This window comes from Oreochromis aureus, linkage group 19 (assembly GCF_013358895.1).
Source record: "Oreochromis aureus strain Israel breed Guangdong linkage group 19, ZZ_aureus, whole genome shotgun sequence".
Lineage (NCBI taxonomy): Eukaryota > Metazoa > Chordata > Actinopteri > Cichliformes > Cichlidae > Oreochromis > Oreochromis aureus.
This window is the reverse complement of record NC_052960.1, coordinates 12,537,928-12,557,263: the sequence shown is the minus strand read 5'-3', so window position 1 is coordinate 12,557,263 and position 19,336 is coordinate 12,537,928. Positions and strand designations below refer to the sequence as shown.

Sequence of the window (19,336 nt, the reverse complement as noted above, 5' to 3'; positions counted from 1 at the left end):
AGAGGACAGGAGTGCCTTTTTTAAGATAAGAAAAAAGGACTGAAGGCCAAAAAAAAAGCTAAAAACCTGTTTGGTCCAGACTAACCTGAGTGAAGCTCTTTCACCAGTGACGACATGGTGTTTGTGATTGAGTCAGCAGCAACTAAAAGATCATTCCGAAGATTTCTAGGTACACCTGAGGAACAGAGAACGAAGAACACATCAAATGACCAGTCTTAGAGTGTAACTTTGTGTAAGTATAATCTGCTTCAAATCCTCTTTGTTTTACTGGTTTCAGACGCACCCTGAGCAAAGGCCTCCAGCACATCCCCTCCCACACCTGCCAGGCAGTCCTGTGGTGTGTGAGTTGGGGTGGACCCAGCCGAGGTGGAACGTATGGGCATAGGCATTGAGCAGCCCGCACCGTGGCTGGGAGAAGAGTGAGGGGAGCCTCCAGACTGTGACTGCAATGGATAAAACCATTTATGATAGGTACGGTAATCCTCAGCACATAACCTAACCTCCAAACGTAGGAACCACATGCTGAAAGTTCACATGCAAGAGGGTAGAGCACAACTTCCAGGGAGCGCTCTCAAAATAGTAGCAAAGTTGAAATTGGAGAGGTATACAACCAGATAAACTCAAAGAAGAGACTGGCTACATTTACATCAGGACTGATTTCTGATATTTATGTGTTTGACCCTGGCAGGTACAAAGACACTAGCTGACCAGTGTCACCAGGCATCTTCTTCCAGAAGCATAATAAGCGAAAAACATGGAATCTATGCTTGCTAACCTTTAGTGAATCTACAGAAAGATGAGGAAAAAAAACAAAGAAGCCTAAATATCAGCCTAACATCAACTAATCAAATTCTTGAACAACCAGTTTAAATAGATGATGCTCTATTGGAATCACAGATTGCAGCTTTAGGAAACCTTTTTGCTTCTAAAGGTGAGTTCTAATGAAATAAATCTTGACACAGATGTGACCAAAAGAACTTAATCCTTACTGGGAGAACAAACAAACAAACAAACAAACAAACAAACAAAATATTGGCTAAAAGCCACAACCCCCCCCCCCCAAAAAAAAAACTTATGGTAAAGCTATACTGGTTGGCTTTACCTTGTCTGTCTATAGTACACCTTTACTGCATTCACAGGGTTAATGAGAACCATGCGTAGGTGTGCATGTGGGGCTTGTGCTGAGTTGGGAGCTATATCTCATAGAGAAAGGATCAGTGTGTGTCTCTGGGACTGTTGCAGGCCCGGGTTGATGGCTCCATGCCAGGCAGCAGATGGCCAGCCAGACTGCAGTCATATTAGAAGTGAGTTTGTTAGCGCCAATGAAAGGAACAGGTCCCTGACATTTGGACCAAGAAAAACACAGTTCTCTCAACTCGCCTGGTTTAGAAAACTAATTTTAAAGATTGTGCCTCTACCGCTCTGGCATGAAGCTAACAAGGAAGTGGTGGAGCAGAATCAGTTTGACAACTAGATCAGTGTAATCGTGTTAGGTAGTGGAATCCTATCATCTTTCTTAACAGTCGTCTTAAAATCTATTATAAACGCTTCCTTCAATCACATCTGTGTGGAGAGGGGAGCAGTGGACTAAGTGATGTGACTAGAGCAGGTATTGAGCCTTGCAAACTGAATTAAGGGCAACTTACAGCCTGCTTCTGCTCCTCATCCTATCAGCCAGCAAAGGTAAGCAGAGAGTGAGAGAGCAAGGAGAGTGAGAGCAACAGAATTAAAGCAATAAAAGAAGAAGAAAGGGGTTTCTGCATGCACCACATGGCACGTTTACATAAGATTACTGCAGTCTTGGTTTTGAAGATTTAAGGAAATTTTCAGTTCATCAAATAAAGCCTAATTATTTAAGGTAGAATATCATTGATAAAACCTGCGAAATATAAAAGAATAACAGCAGATTTAGGACAGTTAATATCTATGTTCTGTTCTGGGTTATTATATTTCCCCACTTGGAGATAAATCTTCTCCAAGCAGGTGAAAGTTTTACCTTTAGCAGCCTCATGAGACCCTCCAGCTGCACCATCAACTCCCGTCTGCTCTCTTGCAAGGCTGACATGCGCCTCTCCAGCTCGTCCTTCCTGTGTCTGCCGAGGAAAGAGGAGAACAAGAGATTTATGGATTTCTGTTTTATTTGTAAGGCATAATCTTACACCAGTGCTTTGCTTTACACTCCAAAGAGACAACAAAAGATGTCTGGAAAATATTCTGTAAAGAAGGCGGTGTCATCTGAAACTGAAAGCATTTCAGATAAAGTCTATTTCAGAGACTTCATCAAAGTCTATTAGCAAATTATTTCATACACTTATGCACTTCCTGAAGATTTTGGCAACAGCTAAGTGAGGGGATTATTTTTGTGTCTGGGAGACAGACTCGCCTTTAGGTCCAATAATCCTCGGATCAATTAGAGCCACTCCAGCAGGCAGTCTCTAATATATATAGACTCCCACGGCATTTGCATCAAGTATGTGCACCATAACCGTCGTTATTAGGTAATATGTTTCCTCAATATTGAAAAAATCACATTAATGTCACACCTTAAAGTGTGCCAACCTACAGTCATGAAGGTCAAATCCAGCCATTAACCCTCATCCTGATACTAAAACTATGCTAACAGAATATGTGTTCTTTCAAGTTTTGGCATCCAGGAAACAAAGACTCCTGGATGCCAAATAACAGGACTCTAGTGTGTGTTTCTGTTCTTGCTATGATTAAGCCCCAGTGTTCCCTTTTATTCTTCATGTGCTCTTTGTTGTTCCAAGGTCTGTTTTAGAATAAAGTTTTGATTTGCTGCTTTTCATAAAGTACATGCGCAAAAAATGCTCCAAAAATAATTATTTTACATATAAAAACATGACTCTGTGACTGTTTGTGGCCTCTTTTCAATTATGCTTCTGGCTCTTTATCACCCCCTGGTGTCCATACTATGTAACTGTATATTGAAAAACAAAAGCACAGTAGCAATCATTTGTATAGCTAAAGTTGTCCTATAAGAAACTTACAAACATTTACAGATTGTAAGCAGCGGTTATCTGTTCTTCATCCTGTGGCTGTATAAATGCAATATGACATCTGTTCAGTCCAAATACAGCTCCACACAGAACACTGTGCTGTTAAATATTTACCATTTGATGATATCTGCCCTAAAGCAAACATACTAAGAGAGCGTATTAATATCTGAAAACCTGTTTAATGGTAAGAGACAATGTGGTTATGTGACATAAGACAGAAATTACCTTATAATTACCATATTATGAAAATATTATCAACACTAACATGCCAAAAAGAGTCCGTGTGGGGAGTAAAACTGAAAAAAAAAAAAAAACATGATGTAAATGGATGAATGACTAAAGATTAATTTAGTAGCTAAACAGTTAAGCTATAAAACATTAAAAGAACATGTGATTTGAACCTTTGGCACAACTGTTGACTTGCAATGTTTCCTCTGATGCATTATTTAGGCCAGTTGACACAATCTAGGAGTCCTTCAAGGTAAAAAGTGCTGTAACATGTCCTCACAGGGTGACTCTCTCCCAGCAACTGAACCCAAGGGTCTCGGTGTCCTGCCAGCATGACAAATGTCCATGCTGTTGTGGAAGCTAATGCTCCCTAATTAGGCACACATTAATTTTACGTAAAGAATGAGTTCAGTCCAAAAAGGTACAACCACCCTGAGGTTTTGTTTGTTTTTATTTATTTATCTTTTTGACCCCTTAATGATGATGTTATATGTGATGTATCGGTGTCGGCAGGGCGATACCTGAGGAGTCGTAGTTCGGTCAGGAGTGTGGGGTTCTGCTGGGCTTTTTCTGGTGTCGGCTGAGAGGCCTGTTCATGCTCCAAACGCAGCCTCTGGATTTCCTGCAGGATCTCTCTGAATATAGCAGACAGCAGAGATGAAACGTGAGCTTTATTACTCATGCTAGTGTTGTCACATGTCGGTTTAAAAATACCTTAAATGCAAAACTTGCATTTGAAATTATTTAAAATGTGAAAGGAAAAGCATATCGTTTACATACTGTACTCAGATGAGTCAAAGGACAAAGATTTAATAATGGGTTTACTGCTGATGCATTCACATGCAAGCAGCATTTTAATATTACAGATGGCTGAGAAACTTTCAAAGGAACAGCTTGATTAGCCACGCTGTGCACCGTTGTAATATTTTTAGCACACATATATAACAACCGTGATCATCATCTCAACTAAAGGCTGTAACAGAAAGCAAATGAGTGCAACAAAATCATGCATCACTGCTTTACCACCAACAAGCCAAAAAATCAAATCAATGATTCACCTGTCACACATGTATAACAATGGTCGCATGATAAGCTGTACCTGTTTTTGTTCTCCAGCTCTGCAATCAGCTGCCTCTGCTGCTTATTGGCATCAAAGTTGAAACTGAGATCTGTTGGAGGACATTGTTGCTGAAAAACAAAATTATCATAAAACAGTATTAAAAACACGGTGGGGAGAACAAAAGTTAAATACAAACAGCTATCGCGCCTGACCACAGCGAGCAGTAATGATGCTCTGCTGGAGACTTATTATGTTTCAGCATAAACAAGAACCACAGCGTCGCTTTATCCCTTCCATATATAACAAACAGTAACAAAGAAATCTACTGCTGCTGCTTCACAACAAAAGAGTTCAGCTGGCGAAACCAGCGGGGCGGTTTTTATTTTGAAGCATGTATGTGTCATCCTCGTTACCATTTTTCTTCACCAAAATGTGCCTTCAAAACATATTTTTTTCCATTTCTTGTAGAGGTTTTGGTTTAAATTTCTAAAAGGTAGCAATGGAATATGAAAGAGTTAAGAAGGAGAGAGTTGTACTCTTCCAGCTCACGACTAGTGGAGCATAAAATCAGAAAGCAGTTTTTATTAAGAGAACCTGATTTTGTTTGGCTGCAGAGTAAACAGAGCCAGCAGTTGGTGTATTTGTGATAAGGAATCTGGCTTGAGGAGTATTTGTTGCATAATTGAGCCACACTTTGCTGTTAGCATGTTTCCAGCACAGAAAGGATTAGAACTTTTAATCAGATGACATGTGCTCCTTACTTCACTGTATTTCTAGAAAAGTCATCAACGTAAGGGCCACTTTTCCCATTGCTTAGAGATTTTAATGCCCCGAACAGCAAAGTCCCAGGTTCAACTCCCAGCTTGGCTGACCTTCAACTTGAGATATTTCCCCGCTCACTGCCCCACATGCCCTGCCTATTTCTCTACAGCGCTCTGCCAAAAAGCAAAAATTCCTTAAATCTTTCTAAAACAAATACAAGTCATGGAAAATAAAAGCTCACATTTCAGTTTCAAAATCCAAGTTCCCTGTGCTGATGAAGAAAACCTGACAAAAACTTCAAAGCATCAAATCTGAAATACAGGGTGACTGATGCCCACCATGGGGTCTCATACTCACTGTGGAGTTGCCCGCCTCAGCTGCCAGGCGGGCAGCGTATCGAGCGATGAGGCGATGCTCTTCATCTAGCCGGCTGGGACTCTCCAAGACACTGCCCAAAGTCAAAGATAGAAAGACACATCATGCACGCGTGCACACATGCACACAAGCATAGACAGCAACAGTGACTCAAATGTCAAAAGCGCTTATGTAAGTGGAAAGGAACAAAAAAAATTGCATGGCGCAAGTGATTATATAAAATAATTTGCATGAAAACAAAACTTCATAATTAAGGTGACCTTAACAAAGGACACTTGGCTTTGACTGCAGTGTTGATAGACAGTCTGAGGTACAATAATTGGTCATAACAATGAACTGTGATGGATAAGAGAGAATGCAGCATGCCAAATGCATTTGTGACTGTGCCAATGCCCATTCTGGCCATTTCATCACTGACTGGAAATGTCAAATAAGGCGCAAGACTTTAAATGACCATGGGTGTGGCATATGGTGCGGACAGATGACAGGACATATGCTGTTCTTTCTCGGCAGGCGGTCTGCAGTGAAGAGTGAAGGACAGCTGATATGGAGTTGGGCGCTATCTGAGAGTAAGTGATGATTAAGACCATTAAACCCAATCTGGCTTCAAACCCACTGCATCAGCAACCACACGGCCTCAAAAGGACTGATAATCAGCCTCTTAATTAACATTTGTGTTTGAATCTTATCTATATACATAAAGCTGCTAGTGTAATGAGATCATTTCAGCTATTTTTTTCCAATGTTTTTTTCCCATAATTTCACTGATTACATCATTAAATAGTCACTGTATGATTTGGCATATTTCTAGATACTGTCACCTGACTGGAGGAGATTAAACTTGGTCCACTAGAGGAAAAATCAGTCAACCAACATGTCATAGCATTCATTTTGAGCCAGATCTCTGAAAATGTCTTGTTAAGTGGGGCACTTTCTAAATAATTTACCTTCTAGTCCTCAGGCCAAAGCACAGGCAGAGTCTGAGGCTTCTTGTAGAATTAAAGTAGTGCATTAACATACGTCAGGGAGCCGTTTGGGGTGAATCTTCAGGCTGGAAGCAGCTCCAGTGTTTTGTTCTTCAGGGAGTTTCTTGGCACCACCTGATGGCCTGAGCCAGGTTTCAGACAGAGATGCATGAACTACCTTTAAGCGCTCCAAGCTGGCATCTTTCCCAGATACTTATTTTAGTTGTAAGCATTTTTACTCAAACACAATTTCTCAGACACCACTGTGTCTGTCATGTTTACCTATTGCCGCTCAGCGTGGGCAGGCCCTGAGTTCAGATTCCTGGTTTCTTTGATGCTGCTATAAATAAAGACTGAATGACTTTAAAGTGACAGATTTTGGATATCAAATGTTTACAGCACTAATATCAATATATATGATTTAGAGTAAATTCATCAATTTCCATAAAAAAAACAGCAAAACATTACATTAGGTCATTTGCCAACCACTGTAAGTACGATAGAGTGACGTTAATATGTTTTTGAACAATGACGCAGTGTTTGTAGTTTTACCTAGGGCACCATCACATTGGATTTTAACCAAACACTAAATATGTCATTGAAATAAAGACATTCAGCTTTAATTCACAGGGTTTAATAAAAGCTTTCCATCAGCTGTTTAGGACATTCAGCCATTTATACATAGTTTGCCATTTTCAGAGACTCAGAATTAATTGGACAATTGGATTATGAGCAGTTTCATGACTAGGTGAGGCCTGTTTCCTGGTTATTTACAACAATCTAAGTGGATAAAAGATCTAACGCCTAAATCCCAAGTGTTGAACACTTGGACGCTTTTCGCTGGAAATCTCAATATCAGGTCCAAAGAGATTCTGATACAAGTCAAGGAGTCTATCATCAGCCAAAAATCAAAATCTATCAGAGAGAGAAGAAAATTTCGCACCCTACATCAAAAACACTCTCAGGGATGAAGGTGTATTATTGTCAAAGTCTATAATCAAGAGACACATATAATTACAGAGGGCTCACAACAAGATGCAAACCACTGGTTACACTCAAGAACTAAAAGGTCACTTTGCGAGGAAATGTCTAAAACAGCCTCCACACTTCTAAGAAAAAATTCCTTGGACAGATGAAACCAAATTGAACTTGTACGAATGTGATGGGCAGAGAAGAGTATAGACAAGAAGAGAAACAGCTCTGGGTCCAAATCATATCCCATCATCTGTCAAACATGGTGGAGGCACCCTATGACATGGGCACGTATGGCTGCCAGTAAAACTGCCAGTGTTTACTGATGATATAAGTGCTGGTAGACGTATCAGCATGAATTCTTAAGTGTACACGGCTCAGATTCAGCCTAATAGGACAGTGTTTTATAGTAGACAGATAATGGCCTAAAGCAAACTGCAGAAGCAACCTAACAGTTTAGGTTAAACAAATGGCATATTATTCACTGACCAAATCAGTCACCTGATCTCAACCCAACAGAACATGTTTTTTTAGTTAATAAATACAAATCTGAATGCACAGAGACTCAGCAAAGGCCTGGTAGGGCATGTCATGTGAGGAAATGAAGCATTTGGTGATTCCCACTGGTTCAAGAACTCAGACAGCCATTAATAATCCTTTTATTTAAAATTAGGTTAGTTTGTCTGATTACTTTCAAGCCTGTAAAAAGCTGTCCATTATTCTGTACACATTTTAAACCCCTTAAATTAAAGGTGAAAATCTGCACTTCAGTCTAATGCTTAAATGCTTGACTAAAAAAATACAACGATGGTGTACAGAGGCAAAATGACAAGAATTGCGCCTTTGTCCAAATGCATATGGACCTAACTCTATCTGTTTTGTTAAATTTACTCACTAAATACACCAGGTAAGCCTACTTCATGAAAACTATTCTCAACTTCAGTGTTAAGCAAGCAATAGCCGTTCATAAATCACATATAACTACAGCTGCCTTGTCAATAGTGCTTTCATACTGACGTTTGGTCAATAGTGAGTTGACTCTAAGTTAATGCCCTTTGAGTCTGAGACAACATTTTGTTTTTTGCTGCTATATGGCTAATAAGTTCTAAATTGCTGGGTGTTGGTTTGCTTGCTTATGCTGAGATATTGCTGTGTGAGAGGGAGATGTGGAAGAGAGCAGATGCCCTGTCAGCAGAGCAGACAGTATCAGAGAGCACACTGTGATGGAGACTAGGAGCACAACACGCACTGTTTTTTTTCTCCTCCCTGACATCTTATAGTTCTGTTTCTGTTTTTTCTTTTGTTTGTTTCCCTGCAGTAAAAAATCTGAAAGAGTCAACAAACAAGGACTGCACCGGTGCTGCTTTTCAGTTTGGGGCTTTCAAACTGAAGCAGAGCCACAAGGAGCTTTCCATTATTCAACAGTAACATCTTTGACTCGTACATCCTTAGTAAGAAAGCAGGCAGGCTAGTGCCACGTAATTATCAAATACAATAATATGAACCCACTTTGACCTGCCTACTGATATCCTCACTGCCACTCACAACACAACCTATTTTAGAAGCGTCACAATGGCTCAATGCACAATTCCTGCCCTAAAAATGGCAGCTTTGTGGTTGTTAGGACCCCTCCGAGGCAACAGCATCTTTGGTGCATGACATCTTCCCATACAGCCATGACTCACAGAGCAAAATGTCAAGACAAAGGTTATCGGGCTTCTTCAATGCTGCCACAGTGAAGCAAATCTCAGGAGAGTGTCGCCTTCCGCCTGCCCATGCTGCAAAACCTAATGTCTTCCACTGACCTCCACAGGTCTGGATGTGAGGTATTGTTTACAGCCTCGGGTGACCCTATCTTGTCGGCTTCCCTCAAACCAGCTGTAATCTCGATACCATCAAGCCACATAGACAAGACTGCACTGCACAAAATGTTGATCTTGCAAAGAAAATTAATCCGGTATTGATTGCTACTTTGCTTTTAGCAAGGTTAAATAATTACACTTTGTTACCAGGTGAAGTGACTAATCTTTAAAACAGAAAAACAGGCTTATATTAACACGTCCCTTTAAAAACACAGTTTAGGGCTAAATCTAGTTGCACATCATTGGACCCTTTTGTACAAGGTGCCCTTCAGCTGCGAGGGTCCTTGGCATAGTATTGTATGATACCTCAGCCTGGAGAAGCACAAGTGGATTAAAAAAAAAGAAAAAGCATCCACAGGACTTCATTAAACTGCACACTGAATTCCTAAATAAATTCTTTAGAGTTCAATCAAGCACCGCATGCTAAATAGGTTTGATATTCATGCCTCTATTCATTCTCTACAGTGGACTGTAGCGTGTCTGCTAATGTGCCTGTCTTGCAAACACAAATTGCTGGAAAGATATGATAAAGAGATTGTGAACACAAAAAGGAAAATTTAACCAGCACAGACCTGCGGGAGAGAGTGCAGATACATTACAGCTCCCTCGGAGTGCTCTCCGTTATTGAATTCATAACCACAATGGTTCATTAGCACTGTGAGTAAATAATAATTGAGGTGGCCTTTAACTGAGAGGGGCAGAAATAAGAGGACAATTAGGCTGCTTTCACGGGGCCCTCGCCTGCTATCTGCTTACATGATAAGGCTCCAGTTCTATCATAATCTATTTGTCAAATCAGCCCTTTAAGTAGGAGTGCTCACATATTCTTCACGACAGCGGAACAAATTTTCCTCTAAAAATACTCACAAGGCAATGCTGTTCGGATGCAAAAAAAAGAAAAGAAAAAAAAAGAAATGCGTGTCAAGTGTGAAGGAACACATAACATCTGTAGTTTGATTTAGTGACTGCCCTCTGTTATTTCCACTGATGGGAGGAAACCCGAAACCAACTGAATCCTGTGTTAAGAAGAACTGACAGCCAGAGTGTGTAACTGCAAGTGACGTCTGGTCATCTTTTAAAGATGTTACACGAATAGCACCTTCAAAATGACACCAGGCCTGAGGGTCGCTTACCTTTTAGTAGGAGTAGGTGCCCCAGAGGACATGAGCATTGTGTCGTTCATGTTGTTGGCCGCTGGTTTCGGCTGACTAAAAGACAAGATTAGAGGTCTTTAATGCTGCGCTGCAGAGGCCTGTGGTGCTTGTCACCAGGGAATGGAGGAGAGGGCATTTGCATTTTATTAATAATCATGAATCAGCGATCCTGGCTTCAGTTTAATCCAACTGTACCAGGAGGGTGAGGAGGGAAGCAGGAGGATCATTATAAACCACTGAGTGTGTTGCAGAAAAAAAAAGCAACATGCTGTACTCCAGTTAACTTAAAATTGTTGCAAAATAATTGACTATTCCGGGAACAGCGATTTAGATGTTTTTGGGCTATTAGCTTAAACCTAATTAACATGAGCAAGAGCAAGAGCAGCAGACAAGAGATCTAATTAAACTGGAAGTCTGTGAAAAACTAGCAAAGGTGACATTGTGGGAGGTAATTTGTGAGAGTAAACAAAGCAGTGGGGTCCATCTGGCGGCTGAATCAGTGGCAAACTCATCGGAGTCCAAACCCCCGGACCACAGAGTCTCATTAACGCGCCGAAATATCACTCTGCACATCTCAGGTCCTCTCAGCTTCACATCCGACACAGAAAACAGCAGAGGAAAGCATTTGATTTTCAAATCCTTGTCGACGCATCCCCAGTATCTTTGTGTAGTTATCAGCTTTGATTCTTTTGTAACTGTTTTATTTAAAACACTCATTACCACATAAAAGCAAATGCAATGTAGAGCACTGTGTCTTATTAAGATTATTTGTCCAATCAGCTTTTCTTTTTTTCTTTTTTCCAAATCAAACTATTTATATCTACATTGTGCAAAAAAGCCACATTTTCCCCCCCACAAAGTGCATCAACAGCACAGGCAGTTCTGTATATTACTCAGCTACTAAAAACAGAAATCAGCACAAAATATATGAAAAAATGCAGCAGTACTTCTAAATGCATGCTCCTCGCATTAACGTGGGTGCTCAAGGGGGTCAGCGTGTTCTTTTTGAAGACACACTGCAATTATTAATTCATTCAGACGTTTATGCCCCTCAAGAGTTGCCTAATGGGGTCGTAAGAGACGCAAGTCCGAGTATTTGTTTCTGGGGCCGTTTGCACAACCACAGCACTGCTAATTTCTGGATCACGCATTAGGATAAACAGGAAAGCAAAAGTGTGACTACTTAAACGGCCACGCGCTGCCTTCCAGTCTCCCTCACAAACACTCCGGCTAAAATCCCAGCGCATGTGAAAAATGTTTACCTCTCTTTTCTTAATCACATTACAAGAATCCACCCTGAAGGTGAGCTCCAGACTGAGGACAGGAAGCGAGGCGCCACACTTACCTCTGTGAGGAGAGAAAGCACCTGTCTGGCTGGCAAAATACATCCAATTGCTGCTGTTGCCAGATGCCTAATCTGCCCTCAACTGAGCAGGCGAGCATCTCACTATTACACTGCTGTTGTCTCCAAGGAAACTCAGCGGTCACGTGACTTCATGACGACGTAGATTTTCTCTCTCCCTCTCTGTCTCTCTGTGTGTCTCGCACACGCTCACTCTCCTCTCTGAAGCTCTCTGCTCTGACTCTCCTCTCTTCACCTCTCTCTAACACAGTGGAAATTAGGGGGAAATGCCTTTTGCTCAAAATACCTCCTCTGCAACCTCTAAACAAAAAAAAAAGCACAAATATTTTAGTTTCTACTATAATTGCATTTACATATCCTTACTCTTCCCCTTACCTTTAGTGAGTTACATAAGTCAAAGTTCTTCACAGCTAGCCTTCTATAAGTAATCATCAGTCCTTTTTGAACATACCAATATAACTCCTGTGGAACAGCAGGGTGCCATAAAAAACACTTCCTCCTATGTAAAGCAGTATTTCATTCTCCTCTAAATGTTAGAATGAACTCTAACAGGCATCCCGACTCGTTCACATCAGTGTCTGCAGCGCTGTGATTCACTGACTCCCTAAACGCTGATTAAGGACACACAGGCCAGACATTCGGGCGGCGCCTCAGAGGTCAACCAGCAGTGAATTGACACAACATTTAGGCACTAAGAGATCAAAGTCTGCAATGCGCTAAGCTTTGTGTTACCTGCGTGCAGCGAATGACAATGTACCACGTGCTCTTTGTACTTGGCTTTGGAGGGGGTACTGGGAAAATTAAGTCCAGTGGCACCTCATGCACACTCGTTCGTCTTATTTCTGAAAAGGACGGATGCACGGCTGCCTTCAATCGTCCTCAGTCGGCTAAAAATAATAAGCAAGCGTGAAGCATCCTTTCCTGCTGTGCTCCTATTTCCCGCGAGGCTGACAGTACCTCGGCCATAAAAACCCAATGGATCACGCTCTCAGTGAAGTGAATTATATGCCTGTTCTCTACATTTTAATGACACTGATGGAATTTTCATTGACCTGGAGAGTAAAAAAAAGAAAAAGAAGAAGAGGCATAAAACAGAGGAAAGCATTTTAAAATGTTAATGGATTTCTAGGGATTATATAGAGAGTGGAAAATTGGTTACTAAATATTAAACATTGGAAGAGAGAATTTGAGCCTACAGAGTGTGTTCCACATTAAATGCAAAGTACGGCAAGATGCCTATTTTTTGACTCTTAGTCTGTTTTGGTGCTTAAAGTCTTTTGGCAGAAGCGGTGCTAAGTCTGAAGGTAAGAAGCCGCATCCTAGATTTAAAGTTTCTGAGACAGACAGTGCATCCCAAACCTATAACTCCTCTCTAAAACACAAATCCCCAAGAATCTCGCTGACAGTTTGAGTGGAGAGAAGAAATTCACAGCTCAGCTCACTGTTGGTCTTTGCTTTCAGATGCCAGTAAATATTTCAGAATAGTTTCAGAATAGATGCACTTTGTCTGAAGATGATATGAGAGTTTGGACAACTGGGAGACTCGTGTCCGTTCGATTTGGGCATTTTGATCAAACTTGACGCTCTAGCCTGATTCTGCCATTATTAGTCACTCACAGAAGCTCCGTCAGCCATCACAGACACACGCACACACACGCACACCTAAGAGATCGCACTGATGTATGTCCCCTGCTTTTATGATATGAAACACCATCTCTTCACAAATAACATTCATCAGAATTGGCAAGCAGCTGCAATAGTTTTAGTATTCCAACACTGCATTTCTCTCACTCTTATGCATCCCCAGTAAAATGAAGTCAATGTAGAATAAAACTAGAAGCCTGGCAGTTTTCCTGTGACTAATTATCTGAGGGATCCATTTCTATAGCCAGCAGGGAACTCGGAATGGTATGCAGATAATTGCTGTGTTCCCCCATCATTTTTTTTTTATTAAACTGCCCATTAAAAAATAGAATTATTCCATTAGTGGCAGAACTCATGGCTCATGGCTACAACGAGGGCATAAGATTTACAATTTGATGTTGGATTTAACGGTACAGTTCAATTTAATTTTGCCCTTGTCTTACAGCCAAACAACAAATATCATATAACATCAAAGCATAGCTGTTATTTTTCAGTTTTTATGTTTTATTAAACATCACAGATGTAAATTAATCAGCTCTAGAGGTGCTGGGAGGCTTTTAAACTTTCAACTTTCATCTGGAGCCAGATTAGCTAGCTCCCCCATTTCTGGTATTTATGCTAAGTTAAGCTAAGTTTTAAAGCTGCTTCTTCATAATTACTGAAGAAACATGGTTGAAGTACCGCTCTATTCATAGCCACTAACTGTAATTTTTATACTCTGAGCACCTCTTTTCCACTTACCTCTTTTCACTCTTTACCACTGCAGTGTGCAGTATGTCATTACTATTTAGCCTTCTCTCTCTTAGTTGGCTTTCTCCTGTCTCCCTATTTCCACTTAACCCCAAACTGGTGGAGGGAGATGAGTGCCTCTCCCTGAGGCCGCTTCTGGTGGAGGCTTCTTCCTGTTGAAAGGGAGTTTTTGCTTCCCACCATCACATAGTGCTTGCTCGTGGAGGGGTCTGTAGGGTCTTTAACTTACAGTATAAAGTGCCTTGAGGCGACTGTTATTGTGATTTGGCACTACAGATGAGGAAAGTGTTTTTTTTAACATAGCAAGGGATTTTTAACATAGAATTTCTATACATACTAGTTTTTTTTAGAAACCAGAAATTATTTCTTAGACACATTATTTCAGAAAAAAACAAAACAAATAACATCTACCAATTACCATGATCAATATTATTTGTCACTCTGGAGAACTGACCTTTTTATTAAGCAACTGCACAAACTACTGCTGTGTATTGATGAAATTTAATCTTGTAAAGGTTGTACAATTAAGTTAAAACTGAGGGTTATCTCCAAATTTGCACACAGTATAAAAACTTCGGCATGGGTTTGAGCTGTCACTTGAGAAAGCATCACGCCAAAAACAAAAGAAATCGGTTTGGAGTTGAGAAAAAAAGAACTGTTGGCACTCACAAAGCAGGAGATGGATATGCAAAGCTATAGCAGCGTTTCCAAGTGTCAAGAACTGGAGTGAGAAGTATCATCAAGAAATTCAAAGAGAGCCACACAGTACGGCACAAGCTTGGCAGAGGCAGGAAGAGAAAGATTTCAAAGACTCTGGAAATAAAGAGATGCGTCAAAAGACACCAGAACAACTGCCAAGACTCTAGTGAATGACTTAGCCAAGTTGGCAATTGTTGTCTTAAAGACGAAAATCACTTGAACCCTCCACAGGAACATACTGCAAGGTTGCACACCAAGAAAAACTCAATTTCTACAAAAAAGATATCTTCAAGCCTGAAGTATTCTAAGGACAACAAGAAAGATACTTATAAATACTGGAAGCACTCCCTTTAATCAGGTGAGACAAAACTAGAGCTCTTTGGTCATACTGACACTGTTTGTGCTTGGAGAAAGACATGAGACGTGTACAACCCAAAGAACCACATCCCCACAGTGAAACATGGTGTTGGGAGTATTATGCTGTGGGGATGCTGCAGTGCATCTGGAACTGTGAGGTGGAAGGTGAAAGGTAGAAGAAGGATATGTGTAGATTTTGGAAGAAAACTTCAAACAGTCAGCACCAAAACTGGGTCTGAGTTATCACTTTGTCTTCCAACAACACAATAACCCCAAACATACCTCACTCCTGGTGAAGAACTACCTCCAGAAGACCAAAGTGAACATTACTGAATTATGATTATGTTTCTGTGTGCAGGGTAAAATAAAGTAAGCATACAAAATAAAACTGGGATGTTTGGAAAAGCTGTGTTAAAAAATTCCTTGTTCTGTTTAAAGGCACTTGGGAAATACTTTAAAACTAAGAAATTTTCAGGGAGGGAGGCTAATATTGTCCTTATCTGTATATAAATGAACCTGAATTGAACTGAATCACCTCAAACTAATTTCTTAAACATGGCAACAAGTTCACTGCACTCATATGATCGCCATAGTCACCAGATCTCGCCAATAGAAATCCTGTTGGATGTGGTGAAATGGGAGATTCCCTTCATGAATGTGCAGCCGACAAATCTGCAGCAGCTGTGTTACGCTATCACGTCAATGTGGACCAAAATCTCAGAGGAATACTCGCAGCACCTTGCTGAATCTATACCACAAAGAATTAAGGCAGCTGAGAAGGCAAAAGTGGATCCAAACCTGTCGTAGCAAGGTGTACCTAATAAAGTGTCCAGTAATTGTGTAACGTATAAAATGCTAATGAGGTTCTGGATTTTGTTATAATTAGATAGAGCCATGCTAGTACTTTTCTCACATCTAAAGATAAGCAGACTTAAGTGTCATGTTTAATGTATAATTTCATACTGAGGATCATATTCCAAAGAACTAAACAACACTCTGTTATTTCCCCCTGTGTGTTGTTTTGCAGATGTATCTGCCTGCTATTTTGAAGACCTGCACAGTTAAATTTGGAGCTTTTAATCTGAACCAAAATTGAGAATGACAGTCGCTGATGAATACATATTTTGAAGGGTTGTCAGGTTTAAAAGCTTCTTTTCATTGCACAGCTGATGAGAGGCGCTACTTCATCACCACACAAATCAAAACATAAAATCATTTCTGGAACCAAAAATAGATGTTTTTTTTGTAAATGCCCTTTCTGACATAACAATAGAGACAAAAAGATATAAAAAGAAGGGGTCAACAGTCACATCCATTATCCTAAAAGTCAGCAAACACGCACACAGAGTTTCAGCAACCTGAAAATGCCATCTGCAAGAGCATGAGGATGCACTTTGTGTTTAAAACCCTCAAAGGAGATCGTAACAATAAGTTCCTGGAATTTCAAAGAAAGAATGCCAAACATAATTTTTATTAAAGCCCAATAAGCTATTAAGACTTAAAAGTAAAATTATAAAAAGTAGAAATAATCATAGTATAACTTCCTCTAAGCTATATTATATTCAGTATTATTTAATAAAGGGCCTTTTCTCACTACAAATTTTAGTTTGCATCAGAAAATACTCAACAATTAAAACCGGTTTTAGAGCTCTAAACAAAAACCCCAGCTGGCTTCGCTGTGACAGAACTCCATATTCTCAGTGACTACACTGTCTGAAATAATCAACATCATAAAAAAAAAGATAGATATAGATATGGATTGCGACTTCCTGTGGCGCCTAGAGATACATAATTCTAAATATATTTTAGCCACAAATTTTATTTTTTATCAATATTAATCTACTTGTGTGAAGTAATTTCATGCTACACAGCCTATAGTGTGCAAGCTAATCCAATCGCCTTATCTCTCAGTAGGAGGAAAACATCCGGGTCGACAGTTGGCTCCCCCTGTTGTGATGAATTGTAAATTTATGCAAATGTAAACTCCATCTTAAATGCATAAGTTTGGGCACAATGCAGAAAAAGCCTCCTGGCAGTGGGCAGAGCCTGGATATAAAAGCGAATCGGGGTAAAACAGGAAATCATGTGAATGTATTTACGTTGTGTCAATTTTCTTGGTATTCACGAAGCTCCTTTCTCCCCTGTGATGCAGCGCACTATCAGTTACTTACTGACACTTGCCAGCAGCAAAAGGATATACAGACAGCTTAGATTTATGGTCGTGACTGGAATATGAAGCGGGATTTTGTTATGAAACGTGCTATGGGAAATGTCGAAAGCTCAAATAAGAAAGTTGAGAGATTTCCTGCAATCCTGTTAATGCCATAGACAAGAACAACCATGGACCACTGTTTTTATACTTCAAAACACAGTTAGATGTTGTCTTGGTGGAGACCAAAAAGCGTCAGAGTTTCAGTGCAACAACGATGACGAGTTTTGTGGACTACGTGAAAGTATCTCAGTGGTGGAATTGATTATGTTAATAGTACTATTTTTCAGCTGAAATGTAAATGAGTCTTCGGGGTTTAGGACACCAGCAGAATATAATGCATTTTCTATAATCATTTCCCAAAGCCTCAAAGCCTGGAATCTGAGATTTATACCATCGTCCCTGTTTCATTGCCAACAGACTGATGAGGATGACTGAGCTTAACGGCAGCAGCGGCTGAATCTGTGTAGTATATCAGCATTTCCATGGTAGCAAATAATCAGGGACGAGATGTCTGAGCAGGATGGCGCACTATCAGTCATGTGGTGACAGCGAAATGGAAAGATGGAGGCAGTTACATGACGGTAGCAGACTATAGATCATGAGCATACTGATCCTTGCCGTGCTGTTAATCAACAAATCTGCTGGGGTTCCCTCAGTAATGACAGAGAGAGCAGGAACAAATGCATTGGGAAGAGTACTTACACAGTGTGGGTGAGCTCCTGTGGTCTCTCGGCCTGCTCGGGGAATACGGGATGTGGCGGCTCTCCGATGGGGACGCAGCCTAGCGATTTACTGATGGCGTGGCTCAGCTTTTTAGCCGGAGACTTCTGTGAGTTAGGCATGACAAACAATGCACCGGTTAGCTTTGCAGTTCTGTTGACTGCTGTGACTGTGTTGGAGTAGTGAAAACAGCTTTGCGCTGTTAGAAGTCATTTACATAACTAGGTCAAGACTTTGTTTACTGTGGGAAAAGTGGGGATGAGAAGTACTTGTTGCATACTCAGTAAAAGCTTCTATTGAGCAGGTTTGGTGGATTCTTTAATCCTAATGGCTGAAAAACTGCAGTGAAGCTTGACAGCAATGCTTCATTCAGGAGAAATAAGGGAAGAAGCTTCAAAATATAACAAATACATTTAGGTTTGGCTACCCTGACCAATGGTTTAGGATGATTTCCAGCACTTGTATTTCACTCTTTAGGAAATTCTGAATTATATGGGAAAAGTATACAGTACTATCCCTAATGTTTCTGATGAGTGATACTTCAACTTCTTAACTGAAGTCACTCATATCATATTTTCTCATACTGGCAGGTTAGAACAGCTTTTAACATATTTTAGTGTGGTACAAGGTGGTCACCACAACAGATCATTTGCCTTCATCTCTCTAGCATCCTCTTCGGCCCCCACTAATCCTCTGCATGTCCTCCTTCACTACATCATTTGGTGTTCCTGTTTTCCTCCTGCCTGGCAGCTCCATGTTCAACATCCTTTGTCCAATATATTCACTATCACTCTTTTCCAAATGTCCAAACCATCTCAGTGCCTCTCTAACTTTACCTTCAAAGTGCTTATCCTGAGCTGTCCCTCTGATGTACTCATTTCTAATCCTGTCCCTCCTGATCACTCCTAATGAAAATCTTAGCACCTTAAGCTACCTTCTACTCTGCCTCATGTCTTTTTTTTTTCACCGACTTTCTCTAAACCATGCAGGTCTCAGTATCAACTTATAAACTTTTCTTTTCACTCTTGTTGCTATCCTTCTGTCACAAATCACCCCTGACGCTCATCTCCACTCACCTCTCTTGTGCACTGTCCGTTGCTTTCAGTGGTTAACCACAAGTATTTAAGTTCATGCACCTTCACTGCTTCTTTCAACTTCACCTCCCTCTCTAAGCATGACTCCACCTCTGCAGGCTC

The 19,336-nt window shown here is 40.5% G+C and overlaps 1 protein-coding gene across 3 annotated transcripts in view; it reads right to left on the bottom strand.

Moving 5' to 3' along the window:
* Positions 1-19,336, bottom strand: part of dtnbb (dystrobrevin, beta b) — a 36,996-nt gene that overhangs the window by 5,023 nt on the left and 12,637 nt on the right. Inside the window, exons 10-18 of one of the 3 annotated variants that reach the window (XM_031727080.2) lie at positions 18,123-18,247; positions 10,375-10,449; positions 5,425-5,515; positions 4,345-4,433; positions 3,767-3,880; positions 1,997-2,093; positions 1,647-1,667; positions 284-443; positions 86-175 (exon numbers count right to left, since the gene is read on the bottom strand). In XM_031727080.2, the coding sequence (XP_031582940.1) occupies positions 86-175; positions 284-443; positions 1,647-1,667; positions 1,997-2,093; positions 3,767-3,880; positions 4,345-4,433; positions 5,425-5,515; positions 10,375-10,449; positions 18,123-18,247 (862 nt within the window). The remainder of the gene's footprint in view (positions 1-85; positions 176-283; positions 444-1,646; positions 1,668-1,996; positions 2,094-3,766; positions 3,881-4,344; positions 4,434-5,424; positions 5,516-10,374; positions 10,450-18,122; positions 18,248-19,336) is intronic. The other 2 variants (XM_031727081.2, XM_031727082.2) reach the window with 2 other exon arrangements.